The following is a 26,594-nucleotide window of genomic DNA, read 5'->3' on the forward strand; positions in this document are numbered from 1 at the left end:
AGAGATTTTAGCTGGCATTAATAGCTGCTGTAGAAACAGATAATCCTAAAAGCATTTTCAGACCATGCCTTTTTAAATAAATACATTTGCAATACGTACTTTGGTTATTATACCCTGACACTGAAAACAGCAAACAACAATCCCTTCCAGTGGTCTATTGAAAGCTTCCTTAAATAAATAGAAAACCTTCATTAAATAAATAGAAAACAGGGCTTCCCTCTAAAAATGTGTTCAAAAAGAGGCACAAATGCACAAGGCTATGTTCAAAAATTAAGTAATCACTTGGACAAATCATTTTTACATGCCGGAGGGACAAAATTATTAAATAAAAAATAAACACAGATGTAACAGAGAAGAAAAAGGATATGCTGGAGTTACATGCATTTGTTACCCTGAAAACTCTGGCTTTTAGTTAATGGTGGGTTTCTCCCTACACCCCAAAATAAAAGGACATACAAGGAGAGCTGATTGTAAAGTATCAGTTTCAACTGCTAATGAGAGAAATGATGCATATTTCCTTAGTCCTAATGCATTTTCATAGTCTTGATGTTACTGGACAGTAACAACAGGTAAAGGGAAAATCATGGGACAGCCCTAAAAAATGATGGCTGATTATTTTGCTCCCTTTTGGCACAAATGGAGTTCTGGTTTTGCTCCTCAAATGATCTCTAGCTAGAATACCAGCATACTGGCAAATCAGCATTAGAATTAAGAGCCCAGCAGTGCCAGGTTAGCAATCTCCATCTTGAGTTCATATTTTGGATAGTTTTAGGGTAGTTGTTTTTTCTGTGTTGTGGGGGAAAAATGGATGAAACAGGAAGTGTCTAAGGGAGCAGCTGTACTTCTAAATAATTACTGCCCCATCATCAGCATATTTAGCTCTTCCCTTTTGTGACCAACAAAAAAAATCTCTGATTCAATTTATTCCTGGGAGAATATTGTAGAATTATTTTTTGTCTCCAGTTCAGTGTCAAAATCAGATTAATGCAGAATTTTGGAACCAATTTCTGACTGTGAAGGGCAAATGTCTAATACTGAGCAGCAGCACTGAGCTTCCAGCATTGCATCACATGAAATGCAGCCAAGAATTACAAACGTTCCCCTGTTCCCCATCTCTCATCCCATTCTGTTTCAGTGGCTGGGAAAGCAAGCTGACATTTCCAGCTCCGGGAGTCTGATGCTACCCCTCCAGCCGACCAGGAGAGGAGGCTCTGACACTGAGCAATGGGCTTCCCTTCTGAAAGATGAGGGATCGTGCAGCAGCCCCTTACTGCGGGAGGAAAACTGCGTAACGTCAGGGAATGAGCTTCAAACTGATAAATATAGAGGAGTCTCAAACCTTTTGAAATAGAAGAAAGCTAGGAATCAGCTCAATTTCCATTGTGAAATAGTATTATCATTATTTGTTTATAAAAATCCAGTTCCTATGAAAGGCAAATGTTCCTTCTTATGTATCAGGGAAGTGAAAAATAAATTTAGATTGGGAGATACAACACCAGGTTTTGCAGATCCTCTCCCTTTGACATGTCATTATTTATCTATTGCTGTGATTCTACAGTCATTACTCACCTCTTGCACTTCTGGGAGAACAATTTTAACAGTATACCAGTGAATTTGACCACCCAACATGCTCAAGAAGCAATTGTTGCTTTAAATTTTTTAGAGGATAAAGGAAATAGAGGCACCATGGCACTGAATGACTCTGCTCAGACATGATCAAACTGCTTTTGGCTGAGCCAGCTCCTCCATTCTATACCCTACTTAAAAAGTCAGTCATTTCCATATGTTTTTTCTTAGACACATAGGCTCCCAAATTTGGAGGAAACAAATCATAAGTGTGACAAGATGCTCACTGGGACTCCAAAATAAAAGTGTTGTCAGTAGTGTTTCACAGAAAGCACAACACATAACCATATTATTAGAATTAACAAGGCTGTCAATATCTTCATGCAAATGAACAAATGTTAAAGCCATGCTTAGCCCTAAAATGCTAGCTTGAATGTTTTGAACTGCACTGAGCTGAGTCTTCACTTGTGTTGTGTCCCCTCCGAAGAGCTGCAGGAACTCATTGACTGATGGATGGCTTAGTTTAAATCCTTGGACTCAAGCTTACTTTTAATGTTATTTGAATTCTTTCAACATTAACTATGCCCTTTCTTCCCACCTGTACAAAAGACTTCACTAAATCAAAAATATTTGACTAAACTAAATGAAAATTGTTTCTAGTTTGAGATTTATGTCAGATACAGTGAAACCAAAATGCAATCAAACCTTATTTCCAATAATAGCCTTATATACTTATGGTTGCAGAACCTGTATCATTTATAATATTGATCAGCTTCGTGAAAGAATGACTGATCTTTGTGAAAAAGTATGCTTGTTTCCCTAAAATAAAACAAAAAAAAAATAGTGAAAGAAGTGCATGCTTGAAAATTAGTGGAAGCTGCAATCAGATCAGCAATAATGTACAAGAGGATTTATGGTTTTAACTAGACACTGAAGTTGCACATGCAGATTGTTTAGCTAACATTGCCACACCTTAACCTTAACCAGAGAAGGGTGAGGAAAGCTTCTCTTGATGCATGAGGATGACACTGTCACAACTGTCTTGTAATTCAGTCTTTTGCTGATTTTTAAAAATATCATCAAATTCATTTCATGTAAACCATCAGTCTAAACACTGTCAAGCAGAGGTGTGGAGGTGACTTCTGCCTTAGTGTCACAGAATTCTTCATTTCTACAGTGATACTTGTTACTAGAAATAATCAAGGGACAAGCAAAGAAACCTTGATTTTAAAGCGTATTCAGTGTAACACACCTTACTGCCAAATCAGCATTACACTGCCTCTACCAGTAAAGTATCTTTATTCTGGATTTTTAGACTTCTCTGAGAGCTCAATGCCTTTTTTCCTTCCAAACAATCCCCAGAGAAGAATTCTTCTTTACTTAAAACTTAGTATTAATGTAGACAAGTGACACAAGTGTCACTCTTGACCTGTAAAAGGTCCAGCACTCTGATGATACCTCTTCCCCTGGGTGAATGACCCTACACCTAAGATCTTCCTCAATACTGCAAGATAACCTGTTTCCCACCATACCTTCCCCTGGAAGCCACCCTTTTCCTCTAGAAAGGTTCCACTAATTCTCTTTTCCAGCTGCCAGTACTGCCTGTAGCTGGCTCAGAGAAGATTGCCTCCAGCAGCTCCTACAAACCTTTCCTGAGCACCTTGCACAGAATTGTCAAACATAAGACAGCAAGCTTCTGAAAATGGGTTGAGTCTTTTGATCCTTATCTCTCTCTGAAGGGTTAGACTAGGAAATGTAAATTGTCTTTATGGCTTTCATGCCAAGGGGTCTTTTAGGACCTTCAAGAGACCCCTGCCGTGTGTGAAGTTAACTTTCTATACAGTAGATAGGTAAGGGAGGAAAGTATTTTTTGTGGTAAACAGCTTTGAAAACCTATGGCAGCAATTTTAAAACTGACACTTGGCAAGGAAGAAATGCACCTAAAATGCACCTAAAGAGTCACGAAAGTCCAATATGTAAGAGCTTTATGCGCCCGTGGAGGAAGGGGACAAAATTTTCGTTTCAAAATTTTCATTTCACCTGTGCAGGTGCTATAGAGCCCCAAAAGGTAGGAGCCAACCTTGTGTTGGTGAATAACTGATGAGACACATCTACTCACTGCCTTGAACACTGACAGCATTCTGGGTGGGTCTCCAGGGAAAATGAGAACTCCTTCCCCTTCCTGTCCCTATTACTTTGCTGGTGCAGTCAAACACCAGTTTAAACAAAATAATGATTCATTGTTTTTTTCCTAGGAATTTCACAGTACTGTTTGGTGACTGTTCCAATAAGTTCCTCCAAAATAACTTTTATAAAATGTTATAAAATCATGATATAAACAGAAACAAGATAAATTCTTAGTTTCATCTTGCCAAAAAAGTTTACAACATCCAGTCTGAAAAAACAATTTCTGCCTCAACTAATAAATGGCCAGTCAGGTTAATTTAAAATTTCACAAAATAAAATTGAATCAAATTATTCCCCCCAGGTGCATTCTCTTCTGCTATTTTGAACCTATTTGCAGCAGTCTCAGAGATGATGTTACCATCTGTGCTCTGAATTTGGAAAGCATAGTGTTTATAAAAATTACTTAAAATTGATCTATGGATGTTGGAACTGTCAAACCCAGTAGAAAATCATCAAATTCCCCACGTATTTTGATCATCAGTGTTTTTGATTTATATGCATGCTAGGAATGGAACTAGCACAGACAGCAGGGATAAGTTGCAGCAATGGAAACTTTAGCTCCTGTCCATTTATCTAATCAAACGCATCAGCAATACAAATGTTCTGCCCAGAGCCTGAGCCTAGGGATATATGCACACCATCTTTCAGGTACCCCTGCTTCTCAGTGTCTCCAAAGATACAGAAGATGAGTTGCCAGGTACAGTCAGTGTTTATTCTAAAATGAACATTTATTTTATGAAAGATGATGTGCTTTGACAATGGAAACCAAGCCATTCATTTCCTCTGCCACTTGCTGTTATTCATTAAATTGACTTATCCTCTTTATTTTTTATTCTCAGGTCTTCTGAATTCTATGATAAGAACACTATATGATGCAAGCTTTCAAAGGCCCTCATGTCCTCTTTCCAAATCAGTTTTATTTCAGTTGCAGCCAGGATTTGGATAGATGGAGGCACAGTCTAATGGTTCTCCCCAACAATCTACGAAAGCAAATGTAGATTTTTGAGAAGCTTTATTGGCTTCTTGTAGCTAAGATGAAAACAGTTGCTGAGAATTGGTTAGACCAAATCACATCAGAGGATAGCTGGATGCTTTGGTCCTGCTAATCAGAAATTAGCAAAATACAGATCACTAATACATTGCCTTGCAGCAGTTTTGCTGTCTGTGCATTCATTCAACCTTTAATTATTTGGGGCAGGCAGAAGCTATTACCTATAGTAGATATTTACCTTCACCACAGCAGACAGAAATAGCATTCATTCTGGCTGAGGAGAAACTTACCTTCTGATGGGGAATTACAGCCCTGGGAGAGTCAATTCTGGGAGCTGTGGTTGAAACTGGCACTGGACGTTTAGATCTGGGGATTAAAAAAAAAAAAGAAAAAAAAGAGAAAACAAAGGAGATGTGCAATCTGCACTACTATTTTTCACATCTAATTTCAAGCCAAAAACTTGCTACATCAGGACTGAAAGTTACGTGTAGTTTAGACTTTTTCTGTCCTACAGCCTCATTTACAAAGGTATTAAATGAGAGAAAAAGTTTGAGAAAGTTTCTTTGAATGATGAAAATCCACCAGTTATGGAAGCAACCTCTGACTTGCGAGACCATCTGTTTTCCAGTACTTGTGCCAAACTGCATTTTCATAGATGAAAGTCAGCCACAACTAGATGAATTCAAGTTTGGGCAGCACTCTGGAAGAAGAGACTTAAAGGTACTTTAAAATGCAGAGGCTAAACTTTGGTGCTGAGGCATCTCAAGATAACTCAAAGGATTATTACTTAATAAGAAACTGTACAACTATAACTGCAATTACTTAAACCTCTCTTCAGGAAGAAACACAGGCTTCAATTCAGACAACTGAGTTTCACAATGAGCAGAACACTACTGAATTAGCCACTCCAGGTGCTTGTCTTTCACCTGTATTTGACAAATACATGCCCTTGATCATTTAAAAGGCCCCAAATAAACCCCACTAAAATGCTCTGAAAACAGTTTGCCCTTTCATTGGAATAACAAAGTACAGAGGCTCATGTCATCTGAAGCACTCCTGGTATGCCCAGGTAAGTGAAGATGTAGTTGTGGTAGGTGTTGTGAGAATCTGCCTAGTGGTGAAAGTTCCCCGAAATTGTTCCAGTATGGGATCACCAGAAAAAAGGAAATTAAAAACAAAAATAGTGAAAAGATTCAGAATTATACAAGTAATATTCCATTTCCAACCTATAGTTCAGGCTTATGTCTCAAATTCTAATCTTTAAAAAGTACACTTCAAAATTAGGAGAGGTACAAAAATGAAATAAAAATACTTAAAAGCTTACAAATCAAGTAGAAGCAGCTAAGGCATTTGGAATTGTTTGCTTTAGACAGGAGATGAAGAAGGGAAGACATTGTAGAGGCTTAGAAAATAATGAATGGTAGAAAAAGGGAAATAAAACTACTCCTGTGGACATTGAATGAAATTGAAAAAACAACACATAAAATTGATAAAGGAAAACATCTTTTTCTAGAGAACTTGATTAACCCGAGGTGAAACTCATTGTTACAAGACATCATTGAGACTATAAGAAGAGCAGAGTATCAGAAAGGATCAAACAGTTATACTTAACAAGAAAAAACCCCAAGAGCTGCTTTAGACTGGGTATAATAAGTAAATATACAGACTCTCATTTTTCACAGCACAGCTCAAAAGACCTTCTGTGTTAGGTTCATTATTGCCTTACTGAGGGCTGTGCTGCAGTTTCCTCTGAAATACTTACCAGGGCATCCACCAGAGAGGGAAAGCTGAGCTCAACAGGAACAGGGCTCATCCCCAGTGGCAATTCCTGCATTAATACCCAGTTTCACACTGAGCTCTGGGTTTAACTTTAACTGCCACACAACGTTTTTTCCATAAGCAGTAGTGAACATACAAAAAAAAGACCACCTAGGAGAAAGGAGTAATCCTTACAGGAACTGGAACATTTCCACTTAGAAGTGATGGAAATTTTGCTACTTTGAGAGCTGAAAACAAAGCCGATGTAATAGATGCCTACCTTACAAGCAGGTACTATGAACATGAATGCAGTCTGAGGAAACAATGAAAACTGGCATTTTGTTGAACAATGTGTAATTAACCTATGAAATTCACTGACAAAGTATTCCTGAAACAACAGGCTAGAAAATTGTAATTCATACTCACAGCTGAAATACATCACAATATACTGCCAAGATATAATTATCTGAGAAATAGATACTTTCAAGTTCTAAGAATAACAGCTACTCACTAACTGCCTAAAACAAACTTTCCTCAGGCAAATTATCTTCCCTCAGGAATTAATGCCATACTCTTACTCCAACCATTTTTGCTTAAAAAGAGAAACAATAAATCATATTTATGAGATGTGCACATCTATCATGAAAGACAGCAAAAAAGAGACAAAAACCAACAGCAGCTCATAACACAGGATAGCTGAAAACTGACAGTGGCAGTTTATGAACACGCAAAGATTTAGGGGATGACTCTGCTCCTCTTTCCTTTACTGTAATTTCTGAGTACACCCTGTTATTTCTGTGAGGTGACATTGCTGGGGCTGGGCATACCGTGTTAAGTGTCCCCCTGATGTGCTCACTGATGATGAATTTTAGTGCCAGAGTTGCTCAGCACTGTAAATGTGGTTTGCCATGTACAGAGGTTGAGCAAACAACCACACACTGCATGTTTGATGTTTAACTGGAAAACAGTTATATTGCAGCAAAAGAATTTATTTACCAGACTATTCCATCACTTCTGGTATTTATAGTATGTTTAGTTTTTCCTCTCTCATTACCTGCCTACAAAAGATGATGCTAAAAAGCTGCATTTCTTCCACATTGGTGATAAAATACATCTCTTTCACAGTGTTAGCCAAGATTTGTATTTGACACCAACTTGGAGATTTCAAGATGTTACTTGAAAACGCTGTTCCTACACAGCTCTGACTTGGATGTTTATAGCTTTGATATTTAAAAAGAGTGATAAAATACATCTGTCATTCACAGTGTTAGCCAAGATTTGGAGATTTCAAGATGTTACTTGAAAATACTGTTCCTACACAGCTCTGACTTGGATGTTTATAGCTTTGATATTTAAAAAGAGAATAATGAGGCTTGCTAGATCTAGCAGAGGCTTGCACTAGAGAAAAGGGCAGAAGAGGTGAAATCAATTTGTGGAATGAAATTGTATGCACTTGCAGAATAAAGTGATTATTTACATAAGAGTCATTACTCCTCCAGGAAAAACATCTGCAAGTTCAGAACATTCTTTTTTTTCCTCCCTCTCTTGCTAGACAGATCAACTCCTGCAGCAACAGGAAGGACTTTTGCTTTTTCAAGTGATGATGGTGCTGTAGCGAACATATGTGTCCAGGTTTACACTTTAATCCACTGATTGCAAAATTATTTTATTCCAAACACTTGAGGAGGTACCTGCTCAGTAGGGCTATGAGAAGGGTGAAAGACCAAATATCATGGATGATTGTGATAATTTTAGATTTGATGTTGAAATTTTTCATTAAGATACTTTTTCTTCGGCATTTCATTTGATTTCAACTTTCAGACATTTTCTTCTACATTTTCCAAGTTAAAGATATAAACAAAAGCCTCATTTCAAAATGAAAACTTGGAACAGTTCTAATGATGACCAAATACATAATTCTGGTATTTTTTTAGACTCTTCTCATTTCCACAGATACACCTCTTCTCTCCCTCAGTACTGGTTCTGTTTTTTAATGAAGTTCAAAACCAAGATGGACGTGCTTTTGCAAAGCAGTTCAATTTTGATAGCACTGCTCAAATGACTGCCAGAATTTCTACTTGTTCCCACCTAAATAGATCTTTAATTGAAGAGCACTTGACTTCAATCCTGGTATTTTTGTACTCACAACAAGGGTTTATTATCAGTCAACTGCACTGAGAAGTGCAACTGCTGCCTAAGACAACTGCCTGCCTAAGAAAAGGCTGCAAAAGAGTTCTGTGGGAGAACAATATTGTACTTGAAAAGAGGAGACATGATCATAGAGATAACAGCTCTTTTTAATCTTCATGGGGCTTTTTTCTATTTCATATCTTCACAGTCAGTGTCTACCTTTACTAATTCTCAGGACAACTAAAATCAACATTTCTCTTTTACAGTATGCTTTTTCATTTGTCATTTTTTGACACATGAGCACATATTTACCACTTCTTGAATATCTTAAAAACTGTATCCTAATATTTCAACTACTAGAAAATGAAAAGGCATCAAGTGCCTGGAAAGGTAATAAAACAGATTAGAGTTAGAAATTTAAGTAGTTTAGCTATGACCTAACTGAAATGGAGGTATTCTGGAGTGAAGCAGGTAAGCACAGAGCAGGATGCAAAAAAACCAATGTAGAATATGGCTTCTGATATATATCTATATCTATATATATATATGTTTTAATGCATTAATATTCCTGAAAATTTGCTGGGAATGATGACGGGAGCATTAGGGAGAGATGTAAAAAGATAAAGTATTACTCATGGTTGTCAATTTGAGGTGTCCATTTAATAAGTGCTAAGATATTAATGTGCCAGTTAAATTTTCAGCTAACCAGTGAATTAAGCAGTCAAGCAGAAACTGCTGCTTGTTTTTAAGTCTTGCACACAAAATCTCGAGTCCCATGATACCGTGGTGTAATTCTCTGTGCTCTGCCTGGGACCTCAGCAAGCACTCTTAGTGACTTCTCATTGTCACTCTTAGTGACTGCAATGAGAATCACAAAGACAAATCCCTGAACATTTCACAGTACTTCAAAGACAATTGTGATCACTCTGGGTCTAGGATCAGACCTACTTTCCCTCTCTCAGGGTATCATCTGTGCCTTCAATAAAATTGAAAAATAGTTCTAGCACCACTTTTGGTCTCTATATATTAATGGCAAATTCAAATATTAGCATTTGGTTGGATGACTGATTCATTAATCATTTCCCTGCATTATGCTGCACTCAGATTGCAAGTTGGGCAATTATAGTTTCCTGACCGAACGCCCACACCCACAGTGCCATAAGGACAAAAGCTTGTTAGGCATAGAGGGCATCAGCCCAAAAGGGAGCAGCTGTCCAATAAAAAAGATGTTTGGAAGTATGTAATGCCTATTCTCCTTTAAAAGGGATCTGAGTCAGAGGCAACCACAAACATTAAGGGATAGAAAGGGAAAGTGAAAAGGGAGAAGCCTTGGAGATTTCTGTGGAAGGGAGGAAAGAAAACAAACTGAAGCCAGTATGTGAAAAGACGAGATTTTTCCAAGGCTCTCCTGATCTCTCTTTGACCCCTTCTACTTCTCCGGCATCTGCACAGTCCCTGTTGTATCCTCCTAACTCCTCCCCTGCTGCGGAAAATCCCTCCTTTCCTGAACTGCCCCACATTCTGCCCTCCAGCTTGCTCCCTCCTGAATGGAGCCACTCGCTGCTAATGCTTCCATCTGCTCTTAATTGACTTGGTACTGACCCTAAAATTCCTCCATCCCAGCAGCTTGTATGGGCAAACAGGGAGGCTATCCAGTATCCCTGCAGCTCTGCCCTGGGGGTGACAGTACCCACAGAGTGCCATGTATGAATGCTGAGCACATGCCTGGCACTCACCCAATACACACAGCAAGCTCCAGGGAGTGTGGACACCTTTAACCTTCAAGGAGTGTGGACACTTTTACTCAGGCAGGTTATTTCTCTGTCTGCTTCTTCCTGTCTTGGCACAGTTTTTAAACCATTTCCAAAAATTTCCACTACGTATCACTATTGAAAACTTGGGTAAGCCATAAAAAAATGTGAATTTCCAACCCAGGAAATTTAATTTCATTACAAAACTTGTTTATGCTGTCATGGGTTGAATTTGGATGTAGATGTATATTGCCATTAACACTGTTGAAGAAATACATTAATTTATATCAAATTTGTGAAGCCCAGTGCAGACAAACCCACAATACACTTGAAATATTCAGAAATACCTAAATTGGTATGGATTATAAATAGGAAGCCACTACTCTCACATAAATTGGTTAATTGCAGAATTTGCATTGCCTAGTTATAGACAATGTCGGTTCAGAATCAAAAACAAGAGGCTGAAATGCAGTCAGGCTTATCAGAGGAATCAAGGCTTAATAGCATAAAAACTTCAGATATAGTAGCTCACTTGCAACCTGAAGTTTGGCATAGCTATTTATTATTAATGATTTAATAATTAGATTGATTATTTATAATTACTGAGAGATGCTAAAAAAATCTACTGAAGGTAAACTTATAAATAATAAATAGACTTTTTCATTTAAGATCATCAGAAAAAAATGTACCCAGTGCTCAGCATCAGTGTGCTCCAGCAGCCACCAGCCAGGGACAGCACAGATACCAGGAGCTGCCCAACCCCAGCACTGCCCAGCAGCCAGGCTAAACAGACCTTGGTTATCACTGCAAGAAAAAATGGGCTGCCAATAATTAAGAGTTTGTTGGAGAAAAAAAAATTAGGGCAGACAGCTTTTATAGGGGTTGATGGGCAAGAAGCACCATGGTGAAAGGGATCCAAAGGAAACCAAAAAACTCATAGGTACAAAGAACATTTAAAAGACTTATCTGGTAAAGCCTCAGTGTTTTACCTGATTAAAAAATTCCTTATTCCACTTCTGAAAAATACTTTTTCATCCATTCCACTTAGCTTTAAGTGTGTAATTTGCATTTTTCCATGACTGTGCTTAAGCTAATCAGCATTAAGAGGAAAAGGTCCCAGCCTGAACAGACTGTGACCTTGCTGTCTATTGTAACATTTTGGCTAATGTGTCTGCTTCCTCCTTGCAGAAAGCAGACAGGAACTGGTTGTCTGAAAGAATACAACTGCCATGTTTATTTACTAAGCTGTGCCAGCCCACTGGCTTGGGTGAGATGGGCCCATGGTCCCCATCTTGACCTTTCCATGGTGAGTGAAATATAATATGTGAAAGAATTCACATGGAGATTATCTTTAGGGAATCCAGAAAATATTTCTCACATAAAACAATGAATTTTAAACTCACCTCTAAGCTGGTATAGGGGGAAAAAAAAAAGTGATGTGCACTCTGAGAACAGCTCTAATCCCTAAGCAGAACCTTGCTGCAATGAAAACTTCACTGCCCTTTAAAGCCTTGGCATATATCCACAGTTTCCAGGCTCTTTTCTAAAACTAACAAGGACACTTTATGCAGTGAGTGTAAATAGCAATCCACTAAATTAAACTGCTCATGTAAGGAATATATTTGTATTTATTCCAGTGACTGACATTGATACTTTATTTTATTTCATTTTCCATGCAAATAGCCACTCATTAATTTCATCCGCACTAAATGTTACTACTCAGAGAGAGTAGCTCACAGTCCTGTTCAAATGATAGCCTGACATCTGTAAACAAATCCTACTGTCCTCTCATACCTGCATACACAACTGGGCACACCTCTATTTCACACAGAGTGAGGGAGAACCAGAACCGACTCTTTCAGTAATACAGTGTAGCTTCCTTAACCCAGTAGTGGGATATGTCTTTTTTAACACGTTAAGCATATTGAACCACCAGGAGGACGGAAAAAACCCTTGGCTGTTGGTGGCAGATGACTTAGAAGTTCTACAGTAACAGGTGTAAGCAAAATAAGCTAACTGGTATGGTATGTCATATCCACCATTAGTGTTCTTTTTTCTACTAATCTGCTTAATACTTTGAATAGTCCAACTAGTTCAGACCATGCTTTTATCAATATTGTATATATAGTTCCAATTTGCGCTGAACTGGAACAGATACCATCTTTTAATTCTTCTGAGCATAAATACAGCCCTATTCTGGTTCTGATTTAAATGTGCCCATCAGCAGACCTAAAACATGCACAGAATTGGTTACTACACCCTGCCTCAGACAAAAGAAAGCAGTTTACAACAACCATTGAGTTCCCCTTGCTTGCAGTTTGCTGTCACCACATGCTTTATTTATAGTAGGCCTGAAATAAATACTGCAGGATCAGCCATCTTTTGGTGCTGCACAAAAAAGGAAAGCTATTAAATATTTACCATAAGTCTCTCATAGCCTCGCCTCTGACACTTTCCCTTTCAGTAGAGAAAAAAATTATTTAGCTCATGATTTTCCAGCAAAAGACAGCCAATTGTGACTGTCTGAAAGCAAAGGGTAGCATCACTGGCATGCCCTGGGAGGGGGAAGTTTTGTCAATGTGCACCCGGCACAGAAGTCTCCACCTCCCCTGCTCCTCTCCAGCAGCACAGAGTGACGCCAAAGCGGAGCCTTAGAGTGACACAGGAATGTTTGTGCCAGCAGAATGAGGCACACTCATGTTACAGCACTTTCCAAAACTAAGCCAGTACATTTGGTGAATCCTTTCCAAGGAGGCTGATCAGATTACTTGAGTTATGTTGTGGACGCTCCAGTGAAACATGTTGACAAATAATGCTGCTCTCTTTTTGTATTTACTGTGCATTTAAGAAAGAAATCCATTTGTATGAAATAAAAATAGACTTTGCATGCATTTTGTTTTTCACTGTGAACTGAATACCGCATGATCCAATGTTTATGGCCTAATATCTGTGGGACAGACAGACAATTAAAGATGAACTTTGACTGGCCTAGAATTAAAATGCCTGAGGGCAGCTGTGTAGCTCAAGTAACTGATTAGAAACTGATACTGAAAAATGACTGAGAACTGAACTCCAGGAGGTCACAAAAAGACTAAAAGCAAAGCAATGTCTTTTTTCCACCCCAACCCAGGCCATTATAGAGTATAATCATAGCCTTCCACAGCACAGTCCAGCAGAACCAGCACCAATCCCCCCTCAGTACACCTAGAGCAATGCAGATTTCTAAGGCATCTACTGAGGTATGTAACACTTTAGAATATCAGCCTGGTTTGCCTGAGTGCCTCATGGGAGTTCTGCTGAGTAATAATGCACAGTGCCAAAGACACTTCTTGCCTTCTCCTCTCACTCCTGCTCCTTTCTTCAGCAAAAAAGAATTCACATCCTCGATGTACTTTGTCTTCTAAACTTAATGAAGCAGTGCTAGTCTGAAGGGTGCCAGACATTGCCACATCACTGTATGACAGGTCCCTTTCTCCAGGCATGGCCCAAATACCTCAACTTCCCAGCACTTGCCTGGCTGCATCTTTTTGCTTCCCAGAAGCAGCAAAGGGAGGCACACTGCAGGCTCTAGAGAAATCGGCAGCCAGACAATGCAGCTGAAGCCACTAACAAGTTGTGGCAGCCTGATCAAACCTCTGGCATAACTGGTGAAACTTCCAGTCTAATTTTGTGGGTTTATGTGAAAACATAGCATGGTTGAGAGGACAAGAACAAATTAAAGAGGGAGTTTAGGGAAGGCAGTTGTCAGAAAACACTTGACATCCACAAATTCCTGAAGCCATGGCTGAAACATGGAAAGCTCCACTCAGGCCAGCACTGAACATTCATGGAAGGTTAGTGTGCCTTGAACAGTGCAGGTGCTACTTGAATTAAAACTAAGTTCATGAAGGAAATCACAGTTTAGGCAGGCAAGTATGAGTGGGGGCTCTTAACACTTCCTTTTTTTCAATGATTGATGCCTTGCAGTCGGACATCCTGCACAAGTGCTGACACCATGTACAGCTTTTTTTGACAGCCAAATTAAAACAACAAGCAGTTCCCCACCCTGAAAAAAGTCCACAGGGAACGAAGTGCTGTAATAAAAGTGAGTAGCAGCAAACAGTGTCTTAACTGCCAGGTTATAAACAATGCTCATGAAACCTTCACGGCCACGACCAATAAAGGGAAAGGCCATTGCTCTTGAGAGCCAAGAACCATTAGGAAAAAAAAAAGCTTTCTATCTCGGAGCATTTTTGTCAAGATTTCACATTCTACTGCTTCTTCCATGGACTTACAGACAAAAAAGCGAGATCAGTTCTACTTCCAGTGCTGCAACAGCGAAACCAACCCACAGATTGCCTGGTAAGGCTCTCTATGACCTTGAAACATATTCTGTAGAACCATGTGACTAGTTCACATACATGTCCAATATCACCACAATTTAGAGCTTAAGTTTTCCTATCACAACAGTCAAAGCTCCTAATGCACATATGTGCCTTTTCCATTGGAAAGGATTTCCAGCATTTACAAACTTTTATACAAATAGGGTAAGTGAGCAGTTCCATCTCTGTGCTCTTTATGGCAACTAGGGCTGTTTTTCCATAGTAGTAGAACACTGCTCCAGTTTCATTGCTGCAAGCCATGTCTAAAAAAAGTCAAAGTGATCTCTTAGCACAGTCATTTTCCTGGTAACCACGTCCCAGGAGATTTTGCCTCTCTTCTGTCTTGTTCTTATTTGGTTGAAAGTTACTATCCCTTGTCACTGCTACCTTCTTTTCATGTTATTCTTTTCACCAATTCAATATCTGTAAAATTCTTTGCTGAAAAAGGATATTACATTGTACATTTTGGGCAGATGACTAAGCTAACAATCTTTTTGTCCTTGGGTAAATGAACCCATTTGTGTCAAGGAAAAAAAAAAATTTAAGGCAAGATTAATATAACTTCCTGAATATAGTGGAGATGCCTTTTGTTCAAGACATTGTATCCTTTATAGGGTTCTGTGTGTACCTCAGTTGGTCAATATCATTTGTTGCTAGGATTTAGTGTCTATAAATTCTGAATTGTGCAAAGCAAAGCCAGCTTAATGCCTCTGAGCACAACTTTTTTGAACAGCCTCATGTCATCTAATAAAAAAAATTATATAAAAAAAATTACTTTTCAGTCTTTTTCATTGGGTTTTCCCAATGAGGCTGAATGAGTCCCCAAGGTGAACTAATAGCTCACATCATAAAGTAGCTGAAGAGAAGAGTCCATTAATTGTATAAGTTCAGAGCACAAACATCATCTGAGAAAAAACAGCTTTTTATCAAATGAAAATGATCATCTATTTACTAGTATTTAATTTTACTTTATGCCATTTTCCTTATTTTCAAAATATCTACATCTATTATCTATGCAAGCATATTTCAGTCTCTGGAACACTCCATTACATTTCTTTGGTTGTTCTTTACCCATATAACTTGAGTATCTGAATTATATGTTATTTAATTACTGCTTTCTTTGGTTGTTCTTTACCCATATAACTTGAGTATCTGAATTATATGTTATTTGGGTGTTTGTTTGTTGTTGTTTTTTTTTTTTAATCATGTGGCCACTAGAATTGGTGATGTTGCAATTTAGAGGTCAGCAAATAAAAAAGCACAATGATTACTCAAATTAAATATCTCTGGCAACACTTGATCAAAATCACTGTTGAAAGTAACTTGTCTCTGTGATATGATTAGGATAATCTGGATTTGTTAGTCATGAATTTGGAAATCCTTCTGTGAATAAGTACTTTTGGTTTGCTATTTTAAAACTTATAAGGTTGTCTCTATGGCCAGGCCATAGAGGCAGACACTGAAGAATTTTTTGGGTTCAATATTCAGGAAAATTAGTACCAAATGTGGAACAACCCAAAGCAAAATAATGTTTTCTCCCAATGTAAAAATACAAAGGTTCAACAGAAAATCAGACAGACATTCTAACAATCAGAAAGGATTTTTCCTAACTTTTAAATAAAAAATATTCAGAACAATCTAAATATTTGCAAAAAAACCACCAAAATTATATTTGCAATAACACAGTAACTCCAAGTGAAGAAAAAAGCTGAAGTGGGTGATAGGATGAGAATTCAACCACATGCATCAAGATAGTGATTTTCTACTCTATCTGGAACACTCAAACACAAACTTAAAGCCATGGGGGAAAATCAGCCACAATCTCTGGCAACACTTGATCAAAATAACTGTTGAAAGTAACTTGTCTCTGTGATATGATTAGGATAATCTGGATTTGTTAGTCATGAATTTGGAAATCCTTCTGTGAATAAGTACTTTTGGTTTGCTATTTTAAAACTTATAAGGTTGTCTCTATGGCCAGGCCATAGAGGCAGACACTGAAGAATTTTTTGGGTTCAATATTCAGGAAAATTAGTACCAAATGTGGAACAACCCAAAGCAAAATAATGTTTTCTCCCAATGTAAAAATACAAAGGTTCAACAGAAAATCAGACAGACATTCTAACAATCAGAAAGGATTTTTCCTAACTTTTAAATAAAAAATATTCAGAACAATCTAAATATTTGCAAAAAAACCACCAAAATTATATTTGCAATAACACAGTAACTCCAAGTGAAGAAAAAAGCTGAAGTGGGTGATAGGATGAGAATTCAACCACATGCATCAAGATAGTGATTTTCTACTCTATCTGGAACACTCAAACACAAACTTAAAGCTATGGGGGAAAATCAGCCACATATTTTGATTTATAGTACCCTGTTCTGTCTTGGAAACTTCATCTAAACCCCTTATTCTTTAGCTATTAGTATGTTCATGATACTGATTATCTCTACTGCACATTCATAGATGAGATTCTTTGGTATATTGTCAGAAATTGTACTTCCACATTACAGTCTGCTTTCTCTACTTGTCTTTGTCTGTCCTGTACGAAAATTTTCTTCTTCACAATGCAATAAAATTAGCAGCTACATCTCTTCCCATAATTATGGAGCTTTAAATATTAATGCATTTATTACAGAAATCCTCTGTGCAAGGTTATGTAACTCGAGAACAAGTTTCCTTGGAAGCAACATTAACCAGCAGAAGTTAAAAGACCTATTAACTGCTTTCTTAATGGCAAGTAAATGGTAACTTTTATCACATCTCTAAGAAAAAACCTGCCCTCTCCATGTTCTACTGCCTCCCTTTCCTGCCCTTGGGCTACACCTTTCTTATTGAGTCAGATACAGAGCAGACTTTCCAATGCACAGGTGCCAGACCATTGTCACAAATTGTCACGAGGCTCCTCCCATGCACTTGTAACACTTGTTCTGTTTGTTGTCTCTAGAACAGTTGTTCACAAATTAGCCAGACTGAACTGGGTTGCCCACATGAGAAGAAACATCACTGTTGGATTCATTTAACAGAAGCTTGCATGGATATGAGATTACACCTGTATTCAATAGGCTAAATCCCACACAGATGCACCCAACCTAATCATTCCATTTCTGTAGGAGTCTGTGCTGACTTCTACAAGAATCAGAGCAGATTTTGGCTTTTCATCTCATATCTGTGCCATGAGCACTTCAAATAACAGACAGGGATAAAAAACTTGCAGCCTTCAGTGGTAAGTTTCATGCATTATCCTTAGGAACACGAGTTTAAGTTATTCCAACATACTTCTGCAGAGTGAGGCTCAGGTTGTGGCTGGCTGATTTGATCTTGTTCTGGGCCTCCAGGTGGGTCATGCTGTCAGTGTTGACTCCATCAATGGCCACGACAAGGTCCCCCTGGTTCATCTGTGACTGTGCTGCCTTGCTGCCAGGGGTGATCTGTGTGGAAAAAGACAAAAGAAAAAGTCTTACCCTGATGAGTCATTCTGTATCCAAAACAGCTGAAGAACTTGCCCAGAATTATAGTACAGAATAGATACAGCAAAAAATACACAAATAGATAGAACAATAGTTGTATCCATTATTATATGGTTGAAAAATCAAAACTTATGGGAATTAAACAAATCAAAGTTAACTCACACTTCTGCAAAGGTCCAGGACACCATCTACTTGTTACTTCCATTTTGAGAGGTTAAGCACAATGTAGTGGTTCCCTTACCACCTATTATCCCTGTCTCAAGGGGATCATTATCTCTATACAGCAGCAGTATGTAAAGATATTACTCAGAAGCAGAAAATGAATGAGCCACTATCCACTGCATGATTTTATTCTATTTTTTTCTCCTAAAAGCCATTTTCCCCCAATTAATTCATTTCACTGAGGGGACAGAAAATGAATGTGTGTGAGTGGCCTTCGGCACACTTTGTTTCTTTAATAGCAGGCTTTAGAGGAAATTGTTCTACTTAACCTTACCCATATACAACTGCAGCTCCATTACCAACACAAATTACTGCATACCCATCTCACCAACTGTTGGACCTCACACTCCAAAGACCAGCACTCTCAGAAATAAGAAACCACAGTGCTGCAACCACAAACCTAACAACTGACACAACAGTCCAAAAGTTCTGTTTGTTCGCTGTGGCAACAGATTTTGTTCGCTCCAGTCAGCTTGTGAACTGCATCTTCTCTGAATGGACAGCACCCTGATCTCAATTTTACACAGCCCTCCCAGCTTCTGTATGGATAACACCAGTACAGCACTGAAGCAGAAAAGCCTTAACCTACCATCAGCCAGACAAATTTTAATGAACACATCAGAGCTGTCTCCAGCTTTCAGCACCCACAACAGAAAGAGCATGGATATAAGCTATAGGTCTTTTTTTCTTAGAAATTCACTTCCTTGCATTCTTCACTAAAAATCCCAAGGATAATCTAAAGTACTACAACAAAGGCTGCATTCAAAAATTCTGTTCCTTCAGTACAGTGAACATAAAATAAAGATGTGTTTGATTATGAGCCAAAAGTCCCCTGTGAATTCTGCCAGTCTGAAACCATGAAGTCAAATTTCTAGCCACTTTTAAATATATACATACTAAAGAAAAATGCTCTTTCCAAAACAATTTCCTAGACTGTTAGCTCATGTGCTTTACTGGCAAAGATGAATAAGCAAAAAAAAGGAAAAAGCCCTTTCTTAACACGCTGTTAAAGGTGCTCAGTATTGAGGCCAGAAGCCCAACTGACAGTGTAGTCTGACAATGGGAGGTGTCAGTTTATTAGAACACTAGCTCTAGTATCAGAGTGCTTGAACACACAGCACCCTGGATACTCAGACTATTCAAAAGTAAAGATTACTTCAGAATTAGGCACTGTAAGTAATTCCCAGAACTGATTTGACTGAAAGAGACAAGTTTTAATACCTTTTCATTTGAGATAGAAGCAAAGAGTTCTGTGTTTTCTGAGTGAAAGACAGCCACAAATACTATGTTCTCATGCAAGCAGAGCTGACTGATAATGGCAGTACTATTCCCCAATATGTTTTTCTGGTGTTAAGGAATTGAGGGATGGGGGAAATATTTTGAGGTAGTTTAAAAGATTGAGTTCTATCCTGCAGTCTAATGCACCCTCACAAGAAAAAAAAAAACAAAAAACAAACCCAAAGATTTGTGTTACAAGCATAGCTTTTCTAACCTGTTATACAAACATTAGCTTCTATCCATTTTTTTGACTTGCATTGTGCCAAGTACACAGAATCCAGAAGCCCATAAAGAATATGGATCATTTGTACACCCACATATACTTGTATAGTTACTCAAAGATTCTTCCTTGCCTAGTCCCTCAAATATCTTGAGAAATCTGCAAAAGAATAAAAAGTAAAGAAAGGGCAAACTAAAGCCAAACTCAGACAAATGAGTCAGTAAGGCTTGAATTCATCAAGTAGGAAACTTCTGTCTTTTTCAAATTGTCCTTTTTTTTAATAAATAATCTTCACACATCACTTATCACTTTTCTAAGACACCACTTTTAACCTCCTCATGAAACATACAAGTTCTTGCCACAGAATATTAACTGTGTGATGCTGGTTCCAAATTCTAGGACACTCCCCCCAACACATGTTTTTCTTGTCAACAACACTGGTTTTTGAACATCAACCCAGTTCCTGAAAGTCAAACATCTGCTGTAATTTGGGTATTCTTACTCAACACATCTATCTCTCCCTTCATTCCCCAGTGATGCCTCAAACAAAATAAACCCAGAGAAGCAGAGCATCCAGAGACAGGATAACACACTCTAGATCTGGGCTAGTTTAACATAGCTCTAACACACTTGCTTTCCCTCTCACTTGCTCTGACTTTTGCTTTTAGTAGCCCCACAGGTAATTGCTATACCTTAAAATCATGTCACAGCAAATACAATCCTCCTAGAATGAGAGTCCATTTAGAGGGAGGGGATGGTTGTAAAATGTGACCTAATTTCACTTCTTCTAACAGGATATTTTCCACCTAATATTTTAGAAAATACAACCTGAATTAAAAAACATTCATCACAAGAATCTCTCAAACAAAAAAGTCCTCAGTAACTCTGAATTTGTGATTTACATGACTTTCTAACTTTGCAACACTGTTTCTGAGGCAAGGAGCTCCAGGAGCACCTTGCTGTGAAGGAGAAGGAAAAAGCCTCAACCATGGCTCAGTCAGTCACTATCTAAAAAGGAAATTAAAGGGCTTCAACTTCTTCAACTAAGTGTAAGGGTAGCAAATTCTGTGTGGGATTCTTTCATACAAGTCTATTTATTCAATTCCCATTTCAGGGGACAGCGCTCCATTGATGTCACTTTACCTCTAAAAATCAGCTTAGCCTTACTTACCAGACAGCAAGACTCACAAGTATAAAATATCTAATTTATTGTATCTGCAATTCAGACAAGTAGTAGGTATCGGGAAAGAATTGCTTCTTCTCAAGGTCTTCCCACTGGTTAAAAGCACATTAGATTATTTTGTCCTGTAGAATTTTATATAGAAGACATTATTAAAGACTGGATGCATAATCTGTATGAAACATGAAAATCAAAGTACAAAATTACATGTATTTTAGTTAGAACCTGAGAGACATCTCTGTGAGTGTTTCAAGTGAAGGCACAGCATGCATTTCCAGCAGACATCAAGAGCAGTCAGTAATTGTTGTGAACAAAATACCAGTGTGCAGATGGAGACACAGGGCACAAAGATCTGAAGTGTCAAGGCACATTCAAGACTATCTTGTTCCCATTTCTAAAGATCCAGCTGAAAGGAATGGAATGCAAAGAGTTTATCTTTTATCTGTTGGTATTTTCCTTTGAAAATTCATCTCTGATCTACTAAAACATTTACTAAATATAAATCACAAGCAGAAAAGAGCTCACTGTGTCTTTCCGAAATAGTTTCTATTAAAAAAAAGCCTAAATATTTTCTATTTAAAAATAATTTTTGAAAATATTTTTGAAGGACTAATGCTAATTAAGCCTTAGAATTAGACTGGAAACCCAGATCTGTCTCCATAGCAAATTATACTTTGCTCTTATCAGTGTCTCTTCTATTAAAAGAAGTAACAAATTTAGAGAAATATATTATTGTCAAAGATAAATATGTATTTTTCAGTTTGACCACCAATCCTTTTTCCTAAAGCAAATCTCTGGGCAAGTTCTAGACAGAATGATTTTGGAAAACCTTTGTAATAGTCTTAACTCCTTGCTCTGGACTACAACATAGCTTTCAGTTGCTAGGTGCTGCAAATGCTTTTATTTAATGCTACAGCGAGACATTCATCAGAGTTTCAGGGTAGAGTTATTTCTGTCAATTGATTTACAAAATCCAATCCAGGGTAACACCAACAGACCTAATTTTAATAGTAGTTCTTTAGTGCCTCAAGCCCAAGCACTGATTTTATCTTGAAAAACCAAACATCTCACTGCTCTCAGAAAAGCAGAGGAGTATGTACTGCCTCAGAGATGTAAATTTTCAGCCCTCATAAATTTCCTACAAGACAGACATCTGACTTCCAACATCCCCAGCTTAAAGCAAGTTGGCGGGCTGGAATTATCACATGTTCCCCCCAACACACTACAGAGAATTCTTACTACGCTCTGTTGTGAGCGGATGGGTACACCAGGTGAATATATAGTATCACAGTGACAGCTGTGCCCTAAAAAAACTCCTCTGCACCGTGTTCACAGTCAATACTACTTAGCAGGAGCTCTGGGAGGCAGCACACAAGGAGCAGCTGCTGCACCACCTTGAGAACTGCACATGCTGCCAGCCAAGCCCCCTCAACTCCACTCCAGGGATCAGGCAGCATTTGAGTGGATGAGTGTTCAAATACTAATGAGAATGCTTGTACAAACAGGTGGATGGACACAGTTTTCCTACCCCCAAGGAACTCCTAATTTACAAGGCAGACAAAAATACATAGGAAGGCCTATACAAATGAGAAGTTGTTAATATAGCCTGCAGCATTAGCCAGGGCCTCTTTTTCCAGCACTTGAGCTATGCCTGACTCCATCCTGACTTCAACCCCAAAATGAACAACTTTCTGCTTCTCATTTAAGAACAACATTTAGAGAACCAGATATTCACTAGCACTGGAAATGTACAAAAGCACAGAGAATACCTTTCCTCTGGAATAGAAGAAATAATTAAAAGAAAGTGTTCTTTTCCATAATCAGATCATCAGAGACTAAAATGTCTCAAGAACATCCCAAGAAAAGGACTGGCCAGAGACTAAGGAACAATATGTTTCCTCTATAGAGAAAAGAGCATTTAAATCTCTCCCCACTACATTTATGCAAATATTTTTTCGCACAGAAGATTCCAACAAACTTTCAGAGTCATTCTAAGCTCTGAGGCTCTAAGTGCCTGCAAAACTTCCTCTCTTTATACACAGGAGCATGACCTAGTGAAAGGAGAGACATGCTTTGAGACCTCACTGCAGAACAGTTGCTGAATGCCTACATTGAATCTAAGCAGTTACCTCTAGACCAGAGACATCTCTTCCTCTCCCATGATGAGAAAGTTAATTGAGGAAATTCTTATGATTTTTCCCTAAATGAGTCACTTGCCATCTCTGTCTCCACAATAGAAGTGTAAGAGATCCAAAAGGAAAATAATGTTTTTTCTTAGAAAACAGAAGGCAATTTTGGACAAGAAAAAAATGCAAAGAAAATTAGTAAGACCCACTGGGATAAGTCATCAGACAGGAAGAAATTCACCATTTCATTTGACACATTGCCAGAAGGCACAAAACATAAACAAGGAAAGAAACTGCCAAGATAACCTATAGCATAAAGCAAGCACCCTATGGCTTTCATACCTTTCTGTGTCGGGGAGCTGAGAAAGACCAGTTAAATGTAAAGACAAGACTGTGGGAAACCTGAAACTAATGGCCTTGCATGTATCACTAACCAAACCTAAGGAAAACTTCCATTTTTCAGCTACCATTTGCCTGAACAATATGTCTCATTGTTTTCAGTTCACTACTGGGCTTTAATGGCTTTTTTTCTTGTTCTCCTTTCTGTGGTGCATCTTTTCTTGCTTTGGTTTGGCTTTTTCTTTTTGTTTTTAATAAGACAACAAGAACTGCCTTAAATGAACACTCATGGCATGTGCAAAATATGCCACTGACACCTTGAAGAGATTCCATTTACACTAAACAGAGCTGCACTGGCAAGCTGCAAAGACACTCTGAAGTGGCCTCTCAGGCTCTGCTTCATCTGCAGCTAGGAAGGGAGATTACAATACATGTGAGAACACCCAAAATAGCTCTAATCTACCTCTCTCGGGTACCAGGAATCACAATGCCACAGCAGCACAGAGATGTTGCAGGATGAACAATAAAGCACTTACAACTCAGGACACCCTGTGCTGAACTCTGTACTCCAACAGCAGAAGGGCTGGGGGCACTCAAACCAGCCAGCTTACCTCATTCTCAGAAGTTCCAAGCCAGGCTGGAACAATGCCACCTTGATTAACACTAAGAATTTCCCTTACACTCAACATCACTCACAAGCCTTTCATGCACAATATACAGTCTCTTCAAGGAAGAAGACAGACAGATGATAGCCCTTCCTGCCAAGCTAACTAGACTCAGGTCATGAAAATAAGCCAAATATAAAAGACTTTCAGCTGTGAAATGAAAGGAAGCATATAGGCATGCTTAGGGAAGTGCCCTAGGCAAGGCTTTGGGAGATGTTTTGAAAGGCAGTGTGAATATACCTGTTCCTATTTGCAAGATGATTTCATTCCCTGTTCCACCTCCACGTTATCTGATGAAAAAAATTAAATCCTTTGTTAAAAAATAAAGGAAAAAACCCCAATATTGTGGACTTTGGAGATTAGCTTGTTAGAAGCATGACTGCTCTATGTCACACCAACTATACAGATGATAGTAAAAGAGTGGATGTGGCTTTTTAACAGGATGTTGGTGTAACTAGGTTACACAGCTCTTTACATCGTGTATGGTACGACTGATAGTAACATCTCCTCTCCCAGTCTTTATCCAAATGTATCTGTCACAGCTATTCAGTCTGTTCTCAGTTAGCATCACACACTGTGCCAAGGTGGTGTGTGCTGTGTATCTCACAGCAATTAAATGGAAGCAAAGAGGTGAGTAATACAATAACAAGTTGATTGTTTTGTTACAACAGGTTTTGAGAACCAAGTGACTGAGTGTTTATTTGGTATCAAGGAGTTCAATAACCTGAATGCCAATCAAAACCAGGAATAAAACTGAGGTACTGATTCTTAATATTCTGGCAGCCCCCATGTGTGAGCTGATCTGTCAGACTCCACAGGACAACCCCCTGCAGCAAATATCCACACAGCTTCCAAGTGCCTGCAGGATCAGAACAGCCAAGTTGCTTCATAGGTTCTCCACCCTGTTCCCTGCTTACCCTTTTCAAATTTGAATTCATTTTAAGGCAGTTGTGTAAGGTGGGATGTTTTTCTGTGTTTTGAGCAGACAGATCTCAGTCATCAGTATTGCCTGCTTTATTTTCAGCTTCTTGAATTCTACATTCTGTGCAGCTTTTTAACCTGCTCACAGAAACACAATTTGTCTTGTCTCCCCTTACAACCATTAGCAATAAACTGAGGGGTTTATGTCTTGCTGTTGGCCACTATGGTAAGATTTTCTTTATTTCAAGTTCATTCTGCTTAATGTATCTCATTGTATGTAACTAAGATCGTGATGCTTTATAATTCTGAAGGGATTTTGATTGGTCCAGCAACAATAAGGCCTGACTAAAAAGGGCATTTGAGACTATACTGAGAGGCTTAGTTTGGCAGTTAGTGCCTTCAGCCACTTCTGATATTAAGCAACTTAAAATAGCTTTGAGCAAGTCCTGAGGTTCTGGCACAGTTATGACTGATGTGTAAATGACTCTTCTGCTCCTGCAGGCTTGCAATTTAGGGTACTTATAAAATGGATGCAGGCTTGCATTTAAGTGTCCTTTGAATGCATTTGTTTGAGTTCTCTTTGTTTCTGGCTATCAGAATACCAGGGGAGTCACTCTTCCTCTGCTCACTAAAATAAGAGCTGCCAGTCTGACACAGCAAACAGCAGTCCTGTCTCTAGACCAGAAATATTTAGTTCTGAGCTCTGTGCTTCACTTGCAGAGGGTAGAACAGCACATAGCACACACCAGCTGGCAGCTGTATGAAGGAAAATGAGATGTATGAGATGTCCACAGTGACAGAGGTGCTGAATCAGAACTAAATTTGCAGGAACTGCACTTGGTATCATGCCCTTACTTTGCATCTAAGGCTTTAGGAGGCCAGAGTACCCAATGTGAAACTGTTCCATGTGGAGGCCCCAGCATTAAGCTGTCAGCATACAGCACCAATGCCTCCCTAAACACTTTCTTTATTCACAGGAATAACTGTTTTGTACCTGGAGCATTCATCGAAGCTCTGGGAGAGAATAAACAAAAGCACAGGCTTCAAACTTCAGACAGTGAAGAATTCTTTTTAAGATCAAAGTGAATAAAGCAGAATAGAAGCAAAGTTCCCCTGAGAAAGCGCAATGCCAATTTCTTCTGTAATAGGCTGTTTCACATTTAGTGCATAACATGACATCCCGCCAGGCAGCCCAGCAGGATCTCTGGAAATTTAAAGATGTAGCAAGTAAAACAAAATTTGAACACATTTAGCAGGTACATAAACTTTTGGATGTTTCAGGAAGCCAGGAAATTGTAGAGATTGAAGATATTTGTTGTACCTGTTAAAATGTAATTACTTAAACTTTGTTTTCCTAGCAGTGTTCAGTTGAACCAGAGAGATCACTTCCCTTGGTAAACCACAGGAACCATGTTTGTTTAACAGGAA

General features: G+C 38.5%; 1 protein-coding gene across 13 annotated transcripts in view; it reads right to left on the reverse strand.

Annotated features, from left to right (window-relative positions):
* The window catches only part of LDB3 (LIM domain binding 3), a 115,768-nt gene that overhangs the window by 59,636 nt on the left and 29,538 nt on the right, over positions 1–26,594 (reverse strand). For all 13 annotated transcript variants that reach the window (XM_039719765.1, XM_039719773.1, XM_039719776.1 and 10 more), the window contains exons 3-4: positions 18,025–18,176; positions 5,035–5,110 (exon numbers count right to left, since the gene is read on the reverse strand). In XM_039719765.1, coding sequence (XP_039575699.1) covers positions 5,035–5,110; positions 18,025–18,176 — 228 coding nt within the window. The remainder of the gene's footprint in view (positions 1–5,034; positions 5,111–18,024; positions 18,177–26,594) is intronic.

Source organism: Passer montanus, unplaced genomic scaffold (genome assembly GCF_014805655.1).
Source record: "Passer montanus isolate IOZ18808 unplaced genomic scaffold, ASM1480565v1 scaffold42, whole genome shotgun sequence".
NCBI classification, from domain to species: Eukaryota; Metazoa; Chordata; class Aves; order Passeriformes; family Passeridae; genus Passer; species Passer montanus.